At 37.4% G+C, this 18416-nt stretch overlaps 1 protein-coding gene across 1 annotated transcript in view; it reads right to left on the bottom strand.

Moving 5' to 3' along the window:
• The window catches only part of TRHDE (thyrotropin releasing hormone degrading enzyme), a 327679-nt gene that overhangs the window by 157389 nt on the left and 151874 nt on the right, over window positions 1-18416 (bottom strand). Inside the window, exons 4-5 of the mRNA XM_032767020.2 lie at window positions 14311-14465; window positions 7382-7495 (exon numbers count right to left, since the gene is read on the bottom strand). Of these exons, the coding sequence (XP_032622911.1) occupies window positions 7382-7495; window positions 14311-14465 (269 nt within the window). The remainder of the gene's footprint in view (window positions 1-7381; window positions 7496-14310; window positions 14466-18416) is intronic.

Genomic DNA, 18416 nt, shown 5'->3' with positions numbered 1-18416 from the left:
ATATTTTATGTTTTTCCTCAAAAGGAACAGATAACATGGAGCAAGAAGAGAACTTGACATTCTCTAAACCTGTATTTAAACATCTGAATAAACATGTATACCCATTTATGTCTGATCTCTAAGCTGCACAGAATTTAACTACTCAAAGTAGTATCCTTCACACCGACTCTTCTTGCCAATACATTTATAAACTCTATTGGAAAAGAACATTTGTTCATGGGAAATTTCTTTTCTTAGCTGCAAATTAAACTAAACTTTTGGACTGTGATGGTTAAAAAGGACTAATAATATGTAATCAGAATGTCTTGCAATGTACCTGTCCATATCCTGTGATAGTGCCCAAATAAATCTGTTAGTCTTTAAGGTGCCACTGGACTCCTTGCTGTTTTTGTGAATTATACATGAGTTTCTAGATAATTTCATATGGAATTTCCATTATATCATATGAATCATATAATGCTTGACTTCAGCAAGTAGTTACTGAGGGAAAAAAAACACACTTTGTGTGGTATTAATTAATGACTTTTTTTCTTAGAGGCACTGGGAGACTTTAACCAAAAAAGGAGAGATAAAGGGAGGTATTTTTTTTTAAAAAGAGAGACCAAGTCTCTCTCATTGCTGAGCCAGCATGATATTGACATTGGGTTACAGGGATCAAGCAGACTACAGCTGAGGTCTGAAATGCCAAAATAACAATAAAACAATAAAAAGGACGCATGTCTTAAGTCCACGTCTTCGAAAACGTTAATGATTTATCTGGGCTTTCTTGTGAATCAAACAAAGCCTAAGAACATTTTATTGAGGGAGATAAACATTTTAAGAGGCAATTTAAGACAAAGTACATTAGAGAGGTGCATAAATCTAATTGCAATATTTATTTTTTTAATCCTGCCAGTGAGAATGATAGGCAATTGAGATAATTTCTCAAGGACTTGAGCAGCACACTTTGAGATGCTCTAAGAATTTAGTTTAACGGTATTTAGTTTAATGATTTCCCATTAATATTTGTTTTTATACTCAAGGAAGTTCTCTCATCACAACATTTTAAAAGAAAAATGTTGGTATGCAGACTTACTACAACATGAAGCTACTGCAGGAATGGCAGAATCATCTGAGCATGAAGAACTGCAGTATGAAGGATAGCGTCAGCTCACTCAAAGAAAGTAAAGGATTACCAGCCACATGAAAAATGGAGGTTTTACTTCTGATACTTCATTCAAATGTTTCTAACAAAGAGAATATCCCCAGCAAACATGACCATGGTTTCCAAAAAAGTAGTAAGCAGATGTGGGAAAGAGAGGGCTGCCTTTTCCCCGTGCGCTACCTGACAGAGAAGAAAGACGATTCAATGCGTGACACTGAGGTACTATGCCTTGACTCATCCAATAAATTTGTCACTGTAGCCGAAGCCTTACAAAATAAAGGAGCAGGAGAAGGCCACTGGGCTCTGTGAAATGCTCTCTCAGTGTCAAGCAAGGTAGTGACTGCTAAAGCATTTGCCATTTGTGTTTGATGGATAAAAGTGAAAATTACATGCCAGTAATTCCTTTTGTCACAGTCCTCTACTCCTATCCCACTAACAGAAATATTCAAGTACAGAGAGGATGATGGCTCCACCTACCATGAAACGAAGAGGTAAAAGAGCTGTCAGTAAAGTCCTATATATAAATGTCACTGTCTGCCTTCTTCTCTTTCAGAAGTGGCAAACCTGTCTCAGAAGGTGGGGGCGGGGTGGGGGGGGGCGAAATGTAGGATGAGAGAAGACAGGACTATGTCAAAGGGAATTACCAGTGGGTACTTTTCCCTTGTCATTCGTCCCGCTTCTGTCATACTGCTAACAGAGACGCCTACATCTACTACCCCCAGCAGGGGTAGGTTGACCTTCTGATGTCACTTGTAGGAGTTAATGACAGAAATACACCAGGATACAGTCGGATACAGTCAGATACAGCTGGTACTGCCTTGCTCACCTCTAATATGAGAGGCTTACCTCTCACTGATCAGGAAATGGCAGCACATTTAGTCTTTAGGAATTTCATATGCTGGCCCAGACGGTAGTTATGTTAGTGGCAGTTTTCCTCTTATAACAGTCATAAAATCACATAAGTCACTGTTTCAACTTTCTGGACATTCAACAATGAGATTAAACAAAACTTCAAAATGCAATATCTTGAGGCAGAAAGGGTTAGCTGCAAAAAAGGGAAGAATAATGGGTTAATTAATATGAAACTCAGTGTTTACCTTAGGAATAATACCCAGCAACAGGCTAAAATTCACCTTCTTAGAAAAGAACTGAAGGTATTGGGGCTGATAATGAGGATGCTCAGCTCCCTGATCTGCCTGTTTGCGATTAGCATGATCAAGGAAGCACCTTGCTGGACAGGAGTTTAAGAAAAGCCCCTCCTGGAGATTAATAGAAAGGCTCTCAGTAGACTCTTAAACATGAGAGACTGGCTTCTGTAGTGACAGTGATGGGAGGAGGAGATGGAAAGCTAGATCCACTATAAATGTGAAGCAGGTAGGCCCACCACACTAAAGAAGATAGTACAGGAGGAGACAAGGAAGAGAGTAGTTTCCTCAAAGGGGTGGATAGAATACACCTGGCTAAACAGCAAGAATTCTAGAGGCCTCAAATGGAGTCCTATCCAGGGGACCAGGTCCACACAGGATGTGACATGCCTTAGAAAGTGAAGAGTAGACCGATTCAAAGTATGGGGAAGAGGCAGAACCTGAAAGAGATAATCCAGAGTACCCTGAAGTCAGTCCTGGGAAATGAAAGCTTTCACCACTTTGCTAGATGTCTTGAGTGGTTTAATGCTCAGCAGGAAGGACATGGTGGTTTGAATTTACTAGAGCCACTGGAGCCAGTGTGGAAGCAGAGAAGGAACAGGTCTGCTACTGTAGGCTGGCTGACTAGCTGCAGAAGGGGACAGAAACTGTGCTGCCTGATTCCAGAGAGAAACAGGAGATTGGGGTAGAGAGTGACACAGTAAGGAAGGCAAATTTCTATACATCTTGCAGTCTATAAGGATTATGGGTTGTAAACCACGTGAAAGGTACCACTCCATAGGCAGAAAGGGAAATAGTGTAATGGACTAGAACATTTCTGTGTCCATTTATGTAATTTTAACTGCCAAGATATGTCAAGGACAGACCAAGAGCAGCTGATCATAATGCCTGACACATTCCTGCATGGGTAACACAAGACTCATCAACTGCGACTGTTTTCCAATCAGAGGTCTACCTCTAGGACAATGATTTTGCTATAGGCTGAAGGAAACTGATTTGCCCAGTTTGGACTCCAAGTGGGCTGGGACTTCCTGACTAACCATCTGATGGGAGTTCTAAAGGTGAGCAGTTGGTCACCTGAACAAAAGAGGAAGAAACCTTATTTAAGGACAGGATCTGCTCCAGGCTCCCCTTTTTCTCAATGTCAGACCATTATCAGATATCAGGAGGATTGTACGGATGCAGAAGACAGAAGAAGCCTACCCACTTGACACATGGATAGGGCATAAGAATTCACAAAAAGGGGTGAGCAAAGCCTCAGGGTAGAGAGCAGAGAGTGTTTTGTTGTTTTCCTAAAGAACTATAATTCTTCTATGCTTTGAGAGTAAAAGTTACTGCACGTTTAGGAATGCCTATACAAAGCTTGTTTCTTTACTTTACTTGCACTCCATAGCAAGGTGGAGCTTGGTAGGGGCAGGTGGGAGAAGGAGAGGGACATGCATAAGTGGCTGGAGAGGCTTAGGATGTGAAAGCACTTGCTTCAGGGACAAGGGCAGTTGGACTGTAGAGTTCCAAGGAAGAGGGCCAGAAAAGAGGTCTGCATTCGAGGAGACTGGCGACCATCAACTAGGGGGACTCAGCCAGGTCTGTAACAAGATGGACTGACAAATCCAATCTCAGAGCCTATAAAGACTGGTGACCCAGCTGGCCCCTTAGGCATCTCCCTATATAGATCTCTGAAAGATGCAAAGGGCTCTTTGCCCATCTTCTTGCTTTTGCAAGATCTTATCCTTTCCCCCTCTTCAATTCTGCTTCCTTCTTCTTTCCTTTCATCTGTCTTCTCTTTGATCTTGGGTCTAGAAGGACAGGTCATAGCAGAGTAAGAAAGAGAAGGAGTAGGGCAGGATTATGGCTGTATACCATTAAGTATAAGGAAGAAAAGTGAAGGAATGGACTCAGACCTTGTATATGGAACTCGATTGAGAGATTTCTTGACTCCATGATTTTTTATAGGTGGAGCCTTTATGCTGATGGTCCATGAACGATTGATAATACACAACAATGTATTTTTTTCTCCTAAAGCTAAGACTTACCTTCCTGCCTTGAAGCCCATCTGATCAGTATCTATGACACGTGGGATGATGAGATTACATTTCAATGAAAGAACTATAGCAATGATTTAGTATTACAATAGACATATGAGATTTAAGCCCTGATTTAGCACTTTTTAATTTTTAATAGAAGGGTGATGAAGTATGTTACAGGCATCATTTAATTTTGAGGTATCTTTGCAAACATATACAGAAGTAGGAGAGGGCTTCTGCTTGAAAAGCTTTGTAAGATTACACAGAAAATATGGCAGCACTGGAAGACTGATTTGGTTCCCTGTTTTTAACCCCTGGGATGACAAGTCATATTAGAAATTGGCTACTAATTGTAAATTTAAAAAGTATAAGTTATTTCCTATAAAAATTCTTTGGTTTCCTGTGTTAACTGAGGGCTAAGCAGTAGAGAGTGTTAATGCATACCATTGCTAAGGCTATCTTAACAATATGTACCAGCCTTAGTCTTTTATTGGTGCCTAGACCAGTTCAAAAAGAGATATGATAGCATATTCTGTAACAAACTGGAAGGGAGTAGTATTTGATACTTCAGTCCCCAAGGTTTGAGGATCAGAGGAGGATTACAAGAGCAAAATTTCAAAATTGTAAAAGCAGGTCAACTTTCTACCTTTCCCCATTCTTTGGGAAGAGACTGGATTTTATTATATTATTTTTGGCTTTCCTGATGCAAATCACTCTCAAAGCCTTGCGTGATCATATGCAGTGAAACCTTTTATGCATATTTCACAGGTCTGAATTACTGTTGATGCAGCTGCATGCAGCCGCCTATGTTGTTGCTCTGGCTATTTAAGTAACATCATTATGAGAAATAGTGCTAAAGGTTCTTGGTGTTGCAACTGATTTAATATAGCTTGTAATGTGTACTTCTTCACTTTTGAATAAATGGAGTTGTTTGGAGTAGTTTTTCTTTTGCTAATTGCTTCTATTTGTTGCTTAGGTTTTTAGATATCAGAATAATCTTAGTAGCACATATACTCTTCTTTGATAACAAAAAACAACCAGAACACCAAAATCTGATAGTTGTAGCCAACCCTTGCTTGTTAGTCCTACCATCTTTATAAAAAGAATGAAACATCAGATTATTAATTCCCACTGTAGTCTGTAAAAAACACCACAGTAGGATGCTGTACTGTTTAACTTGTTATATGTTCTATCTTGCCACCAGTTTTCTAACTATATAGATGTCAGTATGGTTATTTTGGTATCTAAGGCTAATGATATCAGAAGCCTCATGAAAAGTTTTTCAACCTTCCTTTTTCATTTAAAATAACTTGACAGATAGATATTTTCCAGGCACAGCCATTTTGCTGTTATTAATTCTAATTCATGCACTGCATGTTTCTGATTTCCAAGGTTTAACTGTCATACTTTGCTCAACCCACTTGCCTTTTGGTTCTCCTGTATGTTATTTGCATAACACTGAACATTACATTCACTCCACAGGAATTCTCAAAAAATATTCTCCATTCAAGATGACTTCTAAAGCAAAATTATTCTGGATTTGTTAAAGTGATTATGTGGAGAACAAATGACTATGATGATTCAAAGATAAAAAACAGTGTGCGAACACTGTAGTCTATGACAATTCCCTCTGCTAAAATCATCAAGAGCTGCCAGATTCCATTGCATTTATAATTAGAATGATTATATTGTAATTCAATATGTGTTCTTCAAAAAGAGGAGGAAAATGAGTTTTATTACACTCAAAGCTGGGTGAACCCAACAAGCTTACCTATGTGAGGCAGATGTCAGTTCAGGTATAGATTTATTTTGCTTTTTTTAATAATACAATTATAAATCAGAAATGTTACACCAAAACACACTAAACATGGCACAGAATAAAGAAATCAGACTTCAGACAGAAACCCAAAGAGTTCCCATGTACAATTATTCAAGAGTTTGTAGTTTATTTAATTCTTGATTATTACATCTTGGATTTACTTCACAAAAAATGAGTGAACTAAAACTATGGAGCTAAATTCAAGAAGTGACAAAACAATTTTAGAAGTTAATGTGCATGAGTTTAATGAAAACATTCAAATTACAAAATCTCAGTTTGAAAATCTTTATCCCACAAGCTGTATAGATATAAAAAATTGTCACCTAATGATACCTAATACTATCAGCTCAAAAGAGAGGCAAGTTTACAAAGAATAAAAGAATTCATTCTTGGGACATTACAAAATAAACAGACACTTTGAACATGTTCACGGGGAAAGTATCTCCTCTTTTACGCTTGTAACTCTCACTAACTTTTACCTTTCCTTACCATTTAAGTGGTCAAGGTATTGCACCTTCTGATATTCAAGAATAAAATAAGATATAAGTAGGAATGACCTAGGCACTTGATCTGCAAACAGAGTGACTCAAAAGGGATGACCCAACTTGTACTTCCTGGCTCTTTCACCAGTGGGCCAATGGTTGCTACACGTTTCAGAAGACAGAAATTGATCCTATAACTACAGGCATATGAATGCATGTGACAAACTATGCTCCACCCTTTAAGTCTTCAGTATATAGATTAACATAGACTGCTAGATGCCCAAAACAACAATACCATAACAGATAATTTAGAAAAAGCATAATATTGCAGTAATATATTCAGTTTCAATGTATGACTTACCTGAATCTTCCTTCTCTATTTATATTGTTATAACTAAAAATGCAATGTTCTGAGAACCTCAGAAAACACTATCGAGATCTTTCATTAATATATAGTTTTCAGAAATGGTTGGTGTTCAATCACTACTACCCTAGTATGAAATGTCTTTGAATGGAAAAGTGGCAGTTATTTTAACATTTGGTTATGATACACAAGACCTTATTCATTTTGTAATAAATAGCAGATTACACTCTTGGAATGATATGAAATGATTTCACACCCACTGATTTTGCTTTATTGGACATCTGATACTTGCTCACGCTATTTGGTATTCTTCAGCAGACCCTGACTGTAACATAAGCAGGAGTATAACAGGAAAACAACCTTTCAGTGGAGTATCCAAACTAATGAAATAGCATGCACTTACCATATTCCAGCCTGGATAGAGGTAGTCTGTCCCAACAAATTCAAAATAGTGAGCAAAACCTTCTTTTAGCCATACATCTTCCCACCATACTGGAGTCACAAGGTCACCAAACCACTACAAGGAAAGTCCAACCAAACAACATAAAATGTTGTTTACATATGTGTGATTTGTACACAAAACCACCATTACTAGGTTTATTATTAATAATAATGACAATATTTTACAATTATATCACACCTTCCATACAAAGATCTCTAAATGTTTTACAAAATACCAATGAACTAAGCTTTACCTGTGAGTTAGGTAAGTATCAGATGAGGAACATTAAGTGTCTTGTAGTAGGTTGTACAAGACATCTCTGGAAAATTAGGAACAGAACCTAGATCTCCCAAGTTTTAGCCTTTTTCGCTTTCTGTAAGACAGTCTATTCAGATCAAGTTTGTTCACTGGAATAACATTGGGAGCCCATTTTTACAATGGTGCATGAGTATTTGACTGTGTGATACTTGCTGATGTTAATGGGAGTTGAATGAGTAAATCATTGTGCACTACTTTGAAAATATATCTCAATGTCTCTGAAGTATTTTTTTCTGAATGAATAACCAAAGTCTGTCTCTGTAAACGTCACTGGTAATTTTTTTATGCAATTAGAAAATAAGGTGAAGCTAACATAAGAGATAATTTTGAACTTTGCATGTGGTCACAAACTATTAAAATAAACAGAGACAGAACAGCAAATGGATATTCTAGAGAGAGAATGATTCATGTGAGATTACAGAATCAGCTATTGATGCTGCAATTAGAACGGTGAGTGTATGAAAAAAAAAAGAATTGGGCAGTCATCTATTTGCTTCCAAAACTATGAGTTTGTTTGGAAACTATCATTGGGGTATGAATGAGCTGCCTTACATTTGTGCATCACTATTCATGAAAAAGGAATAGTGGTGGAATAGAGACAGGTATAAGTGCTGTGACTGGAGATTGTGGGTGTAGTGAACACAGGAGGCAGTACCCAAGTGCATACCAAAGAGAGATTAATTTTACCAGATTGGCAGTATTGGGCTTCAGCAGCCAATAGCTAGCACCTGAATGAGTGAAGATAAATGTAATGAAGATCTAGGAAGAGAACTGCAGCTGGGGTTGAAAAAAGTGATCTTGATCATATGTTTTATGCCAACTGAGAGTGAAATTAGGAGAACAGTTAACAGAAACCCACTGATCAATTACTCTTGTTATTATTTACATAAATGCCGACGATATGCTTAGCTATCTATAAGACCAATAAGGCAGTCCCTGTCCCAAAGAACTTACAGTTAAAAAGACAGACAAAAAACACACTGGAGATCCATATGCACACATAACAAAGTCCCAAACTCTGGAGATTTAAGGGAATATATTTTGACCACAAACAATTTATGATGAAAAAGGATGAAATAATGAGTGATAGGCTTATATTCATATTCATATTTATATCCAGCAAATATGAAACAAGTATTAGAAATAGGAGGGAGATTTTGTTTAAAAAACCCTAGGGTTGGGTTCAAGTTGATAATACTGAAATACCATTACATATTTTCTTATAATTCAGGATGGATTAATAAAATTTTAGAAACATTGGGATGTTATTGATTAAAGTATAAATAAAGTAAAAGTAAAAGTATATAAAAGACAGAAACATAAAAGTAAAAGTATATATAAAGCAGAAACATATTTTCTAATATATTCAAAACATTATTAATCATGATACAGCATCTCATTTTTTAACCAGTCTTACTACTGGGAGTTTTTCCTGTTTATCAAGTAATAATTGCAATAACAGGATTACAGGTACTCAGTTTTGATCATCCAATAAAGAAATATTTACATAGGAATGAAAATAACACGTGATATTTATATGAAATGTGATGTATTTTCTTAAACATTCTTGTGGATTGTCAAATGTCAGAAAGATCGCTAGACCTCTAAAAACACCAATTAATAAACACAAACGTAGGAAGGTGATACTACTTTTCCAGTTGTTAGATGCCTGACAGGAAAACATTATCCTATTAGCATCCCACAGTTTGTGGGTACTGAACAAATTTTTAAATTGAAATGATCAGGAGAAAAAAGATAGAATGAGATTTAATCAGAGGGAGGCAATTTAATTTTTTATTAGAATATTGCCACTGCTTGAATTGAACAAAGATGATTATTTGTGGGACTTTTGGAGGAAGAGATTAGTATGTACTGGTTGAGATAAGAAAAGTGCTGAGAATATATTTAATAAGGGTGGGGAAGGCTCTCTGTACTTCTTACATGTGTACTGGAAGCACACTTTCTTTTCTCTTTTTCCTTTATGATTACTGAACATTCATAGTGGTTTGGGGATTTTTCTTTGCTTTCCTTCCTCTGATATATGTTTCTGTTTAAATTATTCAGTTATTATATTCTGTTTTGTATTTGATCATTTTGATCAATTGTCATCAGATATTATATTTTTTGAATTCAACTGATTTTCATCTATTCAAAGGGTGCGATTCTGACCAATCTGTACTATTTAAATATTATGGGTCACCTACCCTGTTTGAACTTCTTTAATAATATTATATTTGTATGTGATGGTGGGCAACTAACTTAAATTGATATCAATATCTGTGCTATTGATTAATTTCCTGTTCATGACCTGTGATCAGTATGATTCTTTCTCAGATGATGGATTTTTTTGGATCTGGAGCAAATGTTTTGTGTGGGAACAATACGTATTTTTCCACTTGTTATGCATTTATTTAATTATATACAAAAATATGTTAAAAGAACAGGAAGTCTGAAATGTCAAACAATCAAAAGTTAGGAAATGAGAGAAGTGAAGTTATCCATGGAATCTTAATCAGCTCCCCTTATGCATACGTATTATGACAGTTTTGCCAAGCAACACACAGAAGCCAATGGCAGAGCACAGAAATAGAGTGACTTCTCCTGGATCACAGTCCAGTGCCTTAAATACAAGGAAATATTTTTCTTTCTAAAACCCTCTGCCTCAATTCACTGTCCATCCCCAAAACTGAATGACAGCACAGGACAGCACAGTGTGAGGACACGTAATTAAAGATGTGTATAAATGCAAAAGAGGACCCAACTAAGGTTGCTTAGACCATTTTAATTCTAGCATTTCCTAATTTTTGAGTGCTTAGTTTTGTAAACTTCACATTATTTTAAGAGATTTTTTTTAAAATGCATTTGCTTAGCTTTTTGAAAACAGAAAACTGAAAAAGGTAACTTCCATCATGTTTACCCCTGCCACCTTTCAGTGCAGGTTATCAGCACGATTTTAACACAGGACTTTTAGCTCTGAAGCACAAATCTGGTAACAGCAATTGGTTGTTAACCTCTATGCAACTCAGCCATTAGAAGATGACATAGAGCATACTTTCCCAGTGGCTTACCTAAGAGGTAGAAAAATATTCTGAACACTGGGGATCAGGATTCCTACTTCTGGGGGTGAATGTGGTCTAGTAGCTATAAACGGCACAGCCAAGCACACAGATCTTGCACATCCACTCTATCAGGCAAAGCGGCTAAGTGGATGAGACTTATGTCTGCCATGTCAGAGATGTGGCTTTTACTAAGTCTGCCAGAGGTAAGGTTGTGCTTCCTCTCAGGTATCCTATCTTCAAAATGGGGATAAGAACTTACTCAAAATAAAAACTGTGAAATGCAATGAATTATTAACAGAACTCAGTTGAAGAACGTCTTCATGCAGGCCAAAGGGTATTTTGCAGCTTCTGTGTCGACTGTGTGCCATCTTGAGCTGTGCAGAGTGCTCTGCGAGACCTAAGAATATACTAATATAAGCAGGTCTGAATGAGCTCTCCCCAGACATCTAGTGATGCACTGGGGGAAAAGACTTTAGGAGCAGATCTTATTGCATAGACACACCTACTCTGCCTAGGTGTTCAGCAGACAGACATGCTTTGCCAAAGTGGTCAGTTTTGGCTGGTTTTGGTTTACAATTCACTTTAGCACTGAATGCAGGGGTAATGAAATATTATTCTTATTGTATAACTAAAAGCAGCAGAACTACACTTAGCATGCCCTGACTGAGGGGGGTCACTCTAAACTGAACCTCACTTGCTAAGGAGTGGTAGAGATCTCACTGAAGATGAGAGGGGATGGGTATGAGTGTTCCCACCTATTGGTGTGGATGCTGCCTAAAGAGTCCTAGACACCATTTAACCTGTCCCTCTCCAGTGTTTAAAGGTGAGCTGATTGGATTCAATTCAGAGTCCTTGTTTCTGTTCAGTGATTACCAGAGCTGAAATCACTGATGAGCAGTTCTGGTATGGGAACAGTGTTTCAGTGGGGAAAAAAATGAAGAGGCAGCAGAACAGAAGTTCCCTGCTACCCAGTGAAATCACTAAGAGCTCGGTTAAGTGGGGGGACCTCCGAACATGGCACTGCAAAGGAAGCAGTGAGAGGCAAGCAGCAGCAGCAGTGATAGTAGTGGCAGAGATGTGTTCTGGCAGTGATAGCAGCAGAGGTGGAGCAATCAGCCACTGGTAGCAGAGATAACAGCGGCAGCTCATGTCCCCTTTTGCAGAGTTGGAAGGTGGACTCATGTGAATGCACCTCTGAACTCTCAACCAACTGTGAGTGGGGTGCAGTGGAGGAAAAGAGAGGAGTGGCATGTGAAAGGGACATTTGTTCAGACTTTCACACTGCAAGGTGGGAAACTTAGGCAGAGGACACTGACCAACATAATGTGGAGTGCATGTTTGCTTAAGTTTACATGCTTTTGAATCTGGTAGTGATGTTTTCCCAAATTAATGCTGAATTCCCTTTACCTTTTTAATAAACATTTCCTTTTATTACACACTGAGTCAATGCTTGTGACTGGGGAAGCATCACCTCTTAGAGTCACTCCAGGGTGGTGTTGAGTTTTCCCAGATTACAAGGTGGGAATTCAGTCCAGTTCTGTTCTGTACTGCAAAGAGAAACCCCTAGCTATTGAAATCAGCACTTGCTGCTGCTGCCTCCACCTGGCAGAAGGATTACACTAAGAAAAAAGCAAAATGAAGCTGCTGAATAAAAATGGTAAAATAAATAGTCTGAGAACAGATGGTCTTATGGTTAAGACACTGAACTTAGGCAAATCATACTCTCTGTGCCTCAGTTACTCATCTACAAAACAGAAATAATACTTCCTTTTTTCTGTTTTGTCTACTTATACTGTAAACTCTTTGGGGCAGGAAACTCTCTCTTATAGTGTGTTTGTACAATGGTGTCTCTAGGCACCACTATCATAAAACAACAAATAATAATGTGGGCTGGAGGGAAAGATTTATAAGGAAAGGGTAAAAGAGCTAAATACATATAGAGGTTTGTTCTCATTTACACGAAGGCCACCTTCACCTCACTCTGGCAATGTAAGCGGGGCCTTAACGTAAACAAATGCAGTTTTCACCCCGTTGGCATTAGTGTAAATGAGAATCGGCCAATAAACTTGGCAAATTGTTGATGTGATAATTTGCTACAAACATTTTACGTACGGATCAGCTTGGAACGAGAGCAAACTATCTAAAGTGGCACAAGGGAAAACTAGAAGTAATCAGACGAATGTAAGAAAAAGGAAAATTTAAGCTAACTATATGGGAATAATTTACAACACTGAGATTTATTGAATTGTAGACTAGTATTCAAGGGCAGCGACGGGAACTCTATGATTTCAAACATTTGAAACAATACTGGAAAAAGTATTAGAAAATGTACCATAGGGAGGAATCATATACTAACAGATGGGATAGACTAGATGACCCAATATGTGTTTTCTATCCTTAATTTCTAAGGTTCTATGATTTTTACACTCTATTGTCTACTGCTTTATTGTACTATCTAAAGAATTTGTTACAAAGTAAAGGATCATACTGAGTTTATATCAGCAACAAGCTACAAGAAGCACATCATGTTTTAGTTGAGGACTCAATTTTTACCTACACTTTCAATGTGAAACACGAATATGAACTAAACATTATAATTTCCAGGTTTACTTAGCAGAATACACATTACAAAGTTACTATTTAAATGTTATTTTTTATTTTGAAAAAGTACTAAGAATGTGCATTGCTTTTTAAAAGATCCTGTGTAAAGTCACAGATGTAAGCCACGCTGATTACACAGTAGGATTTCATTCACTTTAACCCAGAGGCTATTATTACGCTTGTTACCAGCACAAGAAAGGGTTTCCTGTTCCTGTAGCACAGTTCTTTAATAACATTTGCATGCAATTCAATATTACTGAACACTCGTAATGTGCATAGTTTGAGATAAGAAGATGGAAAAGAGAAATGTGAAATAAATTGTAACATGGGTTTATTGCAAAGTTTCCTAATTTATATAAGAATTTCAATACACACAGAGACAAAATATCCATCATTTATGAAAGAGGGTCAGTGGCAGAATAAAAAAATACTGCTTCTTAAGTATGTGTGTATTAGGAAAAGGGAACTATCAAAATGATTTCAGCCAAGCCATATTTTGACATGAACATCAACTCAACCTAAATCTGCTACAGTGCTGTAATAAATCATTTGATATGGCTATCAATGTACTTACCATATATATTCACACAGCACCATCATAATAATCAGAGGAAAGGGACAAGTTTGCTACAATATTGGTTGAACACAGAATCCAGGGAGGCTAGTGGGTGGCAGCATTCACAACCTAAACTCAACATCAGAAAGTTTATTCATTCCCACTCATTTGCTCTTTTGCATTGTATCTGATTTTTCTGCATTTTAGTGACATATCTTAGACGTCTCCAAGTTATTTTCAATACAGCTATAACAAATGTGTGCAGTTATTTGTGTAAGCATATCAGCTTTGAAATAGAATACATTTGATCTCTCAGGCTTGTACCAAATTCTCATAGTTGATTGCATGTCTCATACCTGGTGGCATAGTTCATGTACAATAACCATGGTGACATCCAGTAAGTAAGATATGGAAGAAATACTTGGATCTAGCAGTATTCTTTGCTCCACAAAAACACTTAGTCCCCAGTTCTCCATAGCAGCATACGGATGCTTAGGCACAGCTAATAGATCTAGAAACAGAACAAAATGTGTTTTAACTTGCTTGTGGAAGCTCTTATGCTCTAAAGTTTGTAAGTAAAAGCTATAAACCATAATTAGGAGTGTTTTTTCTTAATAACATCTGTGTAAAAAGTAAGCTGTACATTTGAGTTCTCCCCTTACAATATTATCTATAAAAATCATTTTAATAAGCATAGTTTTCTTTCATTCTTAATTATTTGTTCTCTCATATCTTACAGTTTCCACCTGCAACAAATCTTGAACAAAGGTATCAATGGAAAAGTTATGATTTGCTAAGTATGATTATCTTGTTTATATGTATGTGTCATATTTGCATTTGAAGTTATGAACATTGATGACATATTTGTATCTAAAACATGTTTGTTACTGGCTGATACACCCCAGACAGAATTTACATTAGGGCTAGACAGCTATGTGTTGATGGCACATCAAGGACATGCCACTCTCATAATGGACCACTGAAGAAACTCGTCCTATCCAGACACCTATTCCTGAGGATGCCTTAAACAGCAGGGGTTCAATGGCCACTCCCTGCAATTCAGCAAACTATGTTGGGCCAGTAACTTCCCAGGCACCTGGGCTGTGGGCTTTGTTTGGGACAGTATATTTCCAGGCACATGATAGAGGATATAAAAGCCACTTGAAACATCTCCATTTTGCCTCTTTCTTGCTCTAATTCTCTGGACTATGGATTTACAGCTGAAAGAAGGATCTTGAACTATGAACTGAGGACTTTCCAATCTTTTGGAAGTTACCAGAGAGACTTTTGCAAATCAGCAGTCTATTCCGTCACTGCTACAAACCTGATACAAGGACTTGGTAACCATTTGTATGTATATAACCTATTAGCCATTTATAACTCTCCTCTTTTCTTTTATTAATAAATCTTTAGTTAGTTTCAGACTGGTTGACAGTGTGATATTTGGTAAAATCTGAAATACATACTGAGCTGGGGTAAGTGTCCGATCCTTTGAGATCAGTAAGAACCTGGTGAAATGGGTTCTATATTACTACATTAGATTGGGTCATCTTACTATATTAGATTAGGTCATCTAGATGGGAGCCAAGGGCTGGAATGCCTCAAGAAGACTGCGTTTGGCTTCTGTTTAACCAGTGTGGCACTGCAGAAGATCTTTTGTTATGGGTTTGGTAACCCTAATTATAGAGTAAACCACCAGTTTTGGGGATGATATGCCTTATTTCTTGCAGTCTGCCCTGAGTGTGGCATTCTCAATGTGGTATATCCCAGGCACCAGGTCACACAGAAACTTCACCGGTATGTAGAAGTAGCTATTGTAATAACAAAAGCTCTACCATTAAACAAACAAAAAAGTGTGAGTCAATACTCCTAGACCTAGCTGCTTCAGTAACTTCAAAATGACATTTTTCTGAAATATTTTGAAGTGTACAGATCATTTGGAATCACTGCAGTTAGTTATAATTGACATGAGAAATGACAAATCTCTGGCCATCATGCAATGAAGGAATAAGGATAATGTTTTTTAATTACAGGTACAAACAACTGAGCCAAAACAGAGAAACCAAAAGATCCTGGGTGAGATCCCAGTGAGAGTGGTGAGATCCAGACCTCACTGAAGTCAATAGCAAAACTAATATTGACTTCCAGACCTTCCCAATCTATTGGAGAACTAACTGCATTGCTAGCAGCAGGTAGATTGTTAATGACAGGACAGCAAAGCATTTATGAAGCCTCAAACTACTTGCATGTTAAAAGTTAAGCATGTGCGTAAGTGCTTTATGGGACTGACAAAGTGTTAACATAACAGTAGAGTGTCTGGGGGCCACATTGGTTTCCAGAAAATATTGCTATGTTAATACTCTTGGGTGCCTCTGTGTACTCCCTCCCACCGTAATATGGGTAATTTCAGAAGTCTTTCAAAGCCCATGGACATGGTAGTAAAACATCTAACCTATCATAGGGTACACCCTCAGTGCTTGGAAACAGTCACATTTTTCCTAACTGAAAGAGACTGGATCCAATGCACACTGAAGTCAATGGAAAGACTCCCACTGGTTTTGATGAGCTCTGAATCACCTCCACAAAATGAAGGACCTCTTTAATTGTCTTCCTCCTCTTGGTGGTTTGCAACTGCTGTTTGATAACTAGACTATTCTGTCAAAAAAATTTGAGTGCCAATGGATAAGTGATATTTTGCAATGGGAGATCTTGATTCTGTAGATTTTGCTATTGCTACTCACATGGCCATTGTCTTTGAATAAAACTTCCAGTATATACTTGATCTTGTGACATAAGAAAAGAATCCATATCTATAACAGGGAATTCAGTAAATTAAACATTTGGTTCAGGAGCCACAGTGTTTCAGGTTCAAGTCCCAACAAAAGAATCTGGTTTTACTTCTTATTACACCAATAGGAAATCTGGGAAGGCATATTGTGATGCTGAAGCTGCCATCCATAAAATTCTTTCTGTATTTTTTAAGGAACAGGGTGAGACACAGTTCTCTCTTGACTTAACACAACAGCAAAAAAGGTGATGATGCCTATGTTTTGATAGAAAGATCTTTCACATGTTGTACTGCTAGAGACTGTTTTGTAATAAACACAAAATGTGAGCTGCTGAATATATAATAGCTACTGTGTATGGTGCATCCAGTTATTCCACTATCTATTTAATTAAATTCTTTGTAAAGTACTTGTCAATGTTTGATTATGTGGAAATTGCTGTAGAAATAGAAGTGCTTGTTATTACGGGCAGAGAATAATATCCTCATACAACATAAAACTGTTACTTGAGATTTCCTGATACAGCAGTTCAGAGACTCCTATGTTCTACCGACATAATAGAGGGCTTCCACCTCTTAACCTGCCCAAAGACTAAATTCATGACTTAGAGGTAAAAACTATACAGTCAAAACAAAGTCACAAAAAATGAAATAAAGGAGAAAAAGATGCCAGATTTTTACATTATAATGTACTGCACTGTCGAATGGTAAAAATACAATTATTCAATCACAAGGAAACCATTTGGATGTGTTTGATTAACATTCATCTCTCTGAGAGTCTGATGGAAAGCATTCTAACAGTAAAAACTGCATGTAACACCACAGAATCTTATTTCCAATTATTTAATTGTCTTCAGAATTATGTGAGTTAAACATTAGTATATAATTGCCTGATCTTATTAGTGATTACAGTCATTATACAAAATAGAAACTGTCAATTTAACAGTAAACCATTTAAGCTGGTCTTAAAGATACTCTACCCTAAAAGTTGCCTTCTTATCCTTACCTACAATACTTACACTCACACTCCTCTGATTTCAATTTAATCTGAACAAATAATGGTGCTTTTTCACTTTTCTCATGTAATTATGCCAAATATGACACCCACAACTGAGAAAGCATGAGATCCTCGTTCCTGCACAAGTGAAGTCAATGTGAGCAGGATCAGACTCCAAGTGTGCTTAACTGGAAAGCAAGATTCCTGGCCCTGAACAGGAATGCCCTGCATCTGGGACTTTTCTCCCATTCTTCTGTCAGTCTCCTGCATTCTTCCACTAACCCATCGGTTTCTCCTTTCCCCCAATCAAGACATTCCTTATCCAATGAGAACGTCATTGGAGATACTTGTATACATTTTTATTAGTGTTATATATCTCTCTGTGGGTGTGGTGGTTATTTTATTCCTGACTGAAAAGTTGTTAAGAGTTAAATCCTGTAGGAACTCAAAACAATGGCTGCGGACAGAATCCAACTGTCTGGAGCTCTGATGGACAATACCAGAAATCCACTGCTGAAGATGACCTCTACCCCATCTGGAGAAACACATAAACCAGTTTGACTAGGTTCAGGAGGCCTGCTGAAAACCTCAGGAAAGTTTCAGGTGGGAACTTTCAAACACAGGACCTTTGAAGGGATAAAACACAGCTGGTGTCCTAAGACAGACAAATACTGACTGGT

Source organism: Chelonoidis abingdonii, chromosome 1 (genome assembly GCF_003597395.2).
Source record: "Chelonoidis abingdonii isolate Lonesome George chromosome 1, CheloAbing_2.0, whole genome shotgun sequence".
Taxonomy (NCBI): Eukaryota; Metazoa; Chordata; order Testudines; family Testudinidae; genus Chelonoidis; species Chelonoidis abingdonii.
The sequence above is the reverse complement of the archived record's forward strand: the minus strand, read 5'-3'. Positions and strand labels throughout refer to the sequence as shown.